This window comes from Seriola aureovittata, chromosome 6 (genome assembly GCF_021018895.1).
Source record: "Seriola aureovittata isolate HTS-2021-v1 ecotype China chromosome 6, ASM2101889v1, whole genome shotgun sequence".
Classification (NCBI taxonomy): domain Eukaryota; kingdom Metazoa; phylum Chordata; class Actinopteri; order Carangiformes; family Carangidae; genus Seriola; species Seriola aureovittata.
The window spans coordinates 3,657,637-3,663,767 of NC_079369.1; the positions used below are offsets into that span (position 1 = coordinate 3,657,637).

Genomic DNA, 6,131 nt, shown 5'->3' on the forward strand with positions numbered 1-6,131 from the left:
AACACAAAATGTCCGCTGTGGAAAAGGTCGACACCAGGACCCTGAAACTGAAGCTTTTGCTCTAAGGATGAACAATTAATTGAAATATTGTTGAAATCACAACATGGCCAAGTGGCCAACATCCAAGTCACAGGAGCTGCCTTTTTTTTTTTTTGATGCTACAGAAATGCCCTGGCGTACAAATCAAGGGAACATGCTTGTTTGGTAAAGACCAACAAAAATCACATCATCATCATTTTCCAGTCAAAACAAAATGCAAATACTACAATTCCCACTAAGATTGTGACTCATATCGCAATATCTGTCAAAATAACCCATATATGATTTTTTTTTTTTGCATATCATTCAGCACTATTTTGAACCCGTGCTTTTCCTACTATATGACATGTCATGTGCACGCTGACTCACTGGCATGGCTTACAGGGAAACATATTTGGAAACCAGTCATCATTAATTGGTAGTCATTAGTTGGTAATTGCACCTGTGCTTCCCCTGCAACGACAGGTAACAACATATGAGACTACATCAAACCCTGCTTTTCTTTTGATCATATCCAACCTACATGCCATGCTATGAATCACAAATTAAGTACTGAAGTATAAGCTTGAACACGAAACAAAACTATTTGTTGCCATCTTAATAAATTAAGAAACCAGGCTAAATATGCCAAAATATACCGTGGCTTTCTAATACCCCAGCAGTAAAATCAGAACATCATCCAGTCCAAGCCCCTACACTTGGACAGCAATGTTTAGTATACCGGACACTCTTATGGTAAATACAAGCCTTTCCAGAAACTCCCAAAAATGTTAACAGACACAAGCTCGATGTGGTTTGGAAAACAATTTCAGAAGATTACATTCCTTTTTTGTCAACAGGAAGTTGTAGGCATATACGTTAAAGCATGTATGCATGCAGGGCTGGTAAAGTGTACTTTTTAAAATTGTGTGTCACACAGAAATCAGTGCAGGGAAAACAAATCTTCCAAAGGCTTTGCCATATGGTGCTGTGATGCATGCCGAATCAAATTTCATGCCAAATCAAACAGAGTAAAAAGTGTTTTTTCTTTCAGGAAAAAAAATATAAATGCACGATATACATAATTGTTCATTGTCTATTCAATTGATTTGTGAATCTGAGGTTTTTATAACTAGAGCTGTTCTGTACCAACTGGTTTAATAACACAAGCAAACCTTGGTTGACTTCATGAAGCTGCATTGAGACTCTCCATCAGCTTATCACCACAGTGAGGGTTGATGCCAGTTTCATCTCCCTCCAACATGTTTTTCCTACCACTGCCTCATGGAAGTTTCTGTCCACACATACTTTTAGCTCCGCACACATAGTTGTCAAACATTAAGAGATTTCTACATATGACCAAGTGAGGTTTCAGGCAAACCACAAGAGAGGCCCTGGTCTGGCAAGAGAAGATTAACTATAGAGTGATGGAGAACAAGAGGAACCAAAAGGGACAGAGTCAGCCTACGGTCTAACACCAGACAGATTATATAGAGGGGAAAGGGAGCTGAAATGTTTTTATACAGCACAATGAGTAATACTTTGATGCTCTTTTCAAAAAGCCAGGGGGAAAAAAATCATCCAGTTTACCTGTTTACACATTTTAAAAGCATTGTTACAGTGCATGTAGCACTCCACAACACATGGAAAAGTATCTGGTATATTTGCCGTGTATGTACATAAATGTGGTTCTCATGATTGAGTTAAATCATCAGAGGTCCAACACCAAGTCACAAGCAAACCAGCTGCTTCTGTATGGTGGCTGGCACTGAACAACTCTGCATATACAGTGGGAGGAGGTTAGTCAACTTCCTGCTCAGAGCCAGCTGATACTTTCTCCAGGATAAATGGACAACATTAAACAGATTCTACTGACTCCTACTCCTGCAATCACATCTGATGCAAAAATGCTGATGCTACTTCAAGACGATTCATTCATGCGTCATGGACTTCCTCGCTTTACAAAGACATTATGCATTAGCACTTCAACCCCTTCATTAGACTGTGCAATGGTCATCGCATGGTAAATGACTAGTTTCAAACTGCACCCTCAACACTTTTTTCTGCAAACCCTAAATTAACAACTTGAGAAAAGCACAATTTTTATCTATTTTGCGTGTCTGGCGTGTTTTTTAGTCTTTGTGAACAGTATGGCTCAAACACTAACGGCTTCAATGAGGCGAAGACGGTTACATATAACTCCACGCTGCTCCTGACAACAAACCATAAACAATACACAACTGTGTGCATCCCCTGCAGCTACATCATTCAACCCAACATCACTATCAACACACCGGACCAACATAACCTCCCTGCAGTGGACTTTAACAATGACACTCAACTACACAGACCCCATTCTAGTTGTGGTTTTTAAATGTATGGTTTAGTCCTTTCCTCCTTTCCAATATTCCTGGAGATGTATCAGCATATCTTTCTTGATGCAGCCCAAATTTGAAACACACCACAACTGTAAAGCTGCTTCAGGCTTCAAGTCTGTTTTCTTAATGACGGAACTTTTGACTTTATTGCTGGAGGGGATTTTTTTAGTGATATCTACTGTTCACCAAGTAAATCACTGATTTAAATTAAAGATCCACTCGTGACATGTACATTTTTGTCTAATTTTCCACCTTCATCTATGTAGTCATTCTTGTATCTACAGGAGAGCTCATAAAAGCCAATTACTGCCCAGCTGTCTACTATTTTTGTGACTGCATGAATGGCATGAATCTGTTATACGCCCACAGCATGAGGCCTTTTGAATAAGACATGTTATTTTCTTCTGTTATATTCTCATTATGTTAGGAAATGCAGAGACAGTGTCCAAGATAAATTCGCAACTCACAACAGTAAGGGTGACTTTTCTTCAGATCAGTATCTTGGACGCCTTACTGAATTTGTGTAAAGACATAATCTCATCTTTTTTACAGCCTCAAGGCTACTGCTTCACTTCAACAGTCACTTACCATTGGTTAACCACACAATTAGCACACCAAATGCATCAAAAGACGTAACTGATTATGTGTGCAGCACATGTAGTCCATTTTAAGTTATTATTGTTAACTTTACAATAACATACAGTGGAATTAAACTCAAATTATAAAGTTGTTCTATTTTTCTATGTAGCACTATGACTGCTTTTAAAAACATAGTCAGATTAAGATGTGATGTTTCACCAGACTTCAGTACAGTTTTAAAACAGAAAATATAGATGTAAGGGGCACCCAAGCTACATCACAACACACACACACACACAGAAAGACACACTGATTACAAAGTTTGAAGACAGCTGGCTTTACATGCAGGAGGCCTTCTTACCCAAGAGCTTCTTCACCTCCTCCACACTCATGTATATGTTGACGCTAGGATGGTTGTTGTTGTTGACGCCTACGGTGCTGCTCGGGCTGGCGAGGCAGCCGGACCCTTCCAGCAGCAGGAGGAAGAAGAAACCCCCAAGCCTCCACAGCACCGAGTGTGGCCAACCTCGGGACTCAGACGGGCTGCCAGAGCCGTGAATCAACCCCAACATAGCAGTGGTCCTCTGGCTCACAGTTGTTCTCGGTGTTCCCCGGTCGCCAAATTCTTTCTCATCCGTATCTGAAGTTAATCCCAGGAGGCAACATTACTAGTTACTTTACTTTACGCCACAGCGCCACTTGTAGCATTAACTCCCTTTCCACTTAGCCTGTTTTTGTCTTGTCTTGCTAGCCGAGAGAAGCTAAGTTAGCCGGGGCAGGCTAACTTTAGTCGGGCTGTGCTAACCGTCCGCGGTCAGACTGCCGTTCAATGTTTGAACGTTCGGGAGATTTACGACGTTTTCCAAGCACATAAAATACACACCGGATACCGCCACATTGAGACGCTTGTATTTTTTCAGGCTAAAGTGAAAGAAGGAAAGAAGGTCCCCTTAGTAGCAAACTAGCTAATACATCCAGCTTTCTCCCTCCATGGTCTTTCCTCCCGTAGCCTTTTCCTCACTATCTCAGTTTTCACTCGGAGCAGGAAGGGGGGCAGCGGGGGCGCTCACTGCTCCTAACAGGAGTGGAATGCTGCCTTTAGGTACTGTCGGAAATATTTTACAATCTCTGTATACGTTAACCAACCAGAAAGGGTAAAAAACCTAATTGAATTTGTCAGATTAAGCCATATCTATACCTATATCTACATTACTGTTATTGTGTACTTATGTTAGTAGTTAGTAGTAGTTGTCACCAATGATTGTACACCAGCAACGGTACCACCATATCTCATTCAGTCATATAGTATCAATCAAGTCGATACATTTAATACGGTTAACGTGAATCCGGTATCAATAAGCTGTCGAAATATTCACTTCACTTGGCTTTTAATATTCGACCATCAGCACTCCAAACGTCAGGGAGGGCACGTACAACGGCGGAAATTCCGAGGTTAGGTGAAGGCAGCACAAAAAAACTCGAGTCAGTCTGGAGAACGAGTAGGGATGATCATCTTAAATATGCACTAACGTAAATATTGCAAGACAATGATGAGTCCGCGTTCAAGAGGTGGAGCGGCCTATTTTCACCGAGCCCTCCAAAACTGTTGATATGACATCAACTTTTAAATCAAAAGATTAGATTAAATTAGGTGCATCCTGCATTACTATACAATGACTTTTTATGCCGTACTATTCTATGACTTATGATATATATATGACATATTTATCCGTATATCAAGAGTGATGTTGCCATATGTCACTTATTAGATGATATATTGTTATAACATATATACATCGTCTGGATACATGAAGATATGTTTATAACATATATTAAATAGTCATAGTAAAATTAAACTTTATCAAAACAACATGCTTATTATAATTATATATAAATTATAATGTGTGTATATGATTTTCTTAATCATTTCTTATTAAATTTAAACATACATATCTCTTTTATATTTACATATACTGTATAATATGAACATATACTGACAGGCTTTGGGATAGATATATATTTACGTGACATATGTCTATAATATAAACCTGTAGTATAAACAGAAATACTAAAATACATGTTTCTATTAGCTAGACATATATGTAAATATATGATATTGTTCCAATTTCTCACAGGTTTCATATGTAACTCTTTACATATATAGGCTATACTTTAAATACACACATTTTACTTCATATGTGCATATATTTCATATATGGAAATTCAACACAAACATATATTACATTTGCGTATGGGCATTTCTGAATGTAAATTCAGGTCTTATATGTCAATAAACCATTTGGTTGACAGCATTAAAAAGTCAATCTCTTTGTTTTAGAAGGGTCCCAGGGTTGTTGCGTCCTCACCATAGACTAAATATGACACACCACATTACATCACACAACATTATATTGTAATTTATAACCCAATTAACACAATAAATTATGGTTTTACAGTTATAGCTGTACTGCAAGTGGTGCTATAACTGTGACTATATAGGTTAGGCACAATATATACATGATGGAGAACACAAGAGTGTCTTAGTAATGTGTTGAGGATGAATAACTTCAGTGCTGGGGGACGGACAGAAGTGTCATTTCAGGTGACAGGTCGTGCTGCTATCGTAGTGCCAACTGCATGAGTGTATTTTTCTGAATCTGTGGATTTGACTGATCTTCCTCAGGTGGATCAGTGAAAACTGATGATCAGACCTGCCCACTGTGTCTTGAGTCTTTTGGGCATGTCTCTATCTGCCTCATTTGGATTAAAGACAAAGCAAAGAGTCTTTTTTCTCCAGTCTGTGCTCACCACTTGGTGATACAGTTACCCAATGATAAAATCTAAACTAGGCACAGACAATGGTAACTGTTAGTCTGAAGGACAATGTTTCTTCTTTTCTTTTTTCTCTGCAAAAGAATCAACTGCTTCACAATTAATCATGCACTACAACTGACTTCGGTTACTGTTTCCTTTTCGTGCTAAACTATTGTTAAAATACTTCCAATCAGGTTATTTTTTAGCAATTTTTTAACTGACTGACCCGTTGAATAACTGACAACAAAATGACGGATTAAACAAAGTATATCAAGTGGTGATTTAAAATAAAATGATACCAGGAACCATAAGATATTGACAAAGTCTGTGTGATGGTGATAA

The 6,131-nt window shown here is 38.6% G+C and overlaps 1 protein-coding gene across 3 annotated transcripts in view; it reads right to left on the reverse strand.

The window, feature by feature from the left end:
* ryk (receptor like tyrosine kinase) overlaps window positions 1–4,025 on the reverse strand; it is a 40,130-nt gene extending 36,105 nt beyond the window's left edge. For 2 of the 3 annotated variants that reach the window (XM_056378719.1, XM_056378720.1), the window contains exon 1: window positions 3,337–4,025. In XM_056378719.1, the coding sequence (XP_056234694.1) occupies window positions 3,337–3,547 (211 nt within the window). In that variant the 5' untranslated portion in view covers window positions 3,548–4,025. The remainder of the gene's footprint in view (window positions 1–3,336) is intronic. The other variant, XM_056378718.1, reaches the window with a different exon arrangement.
* Window positions 4,026–6,131: the final 2,106 nt, after the last annotated feature.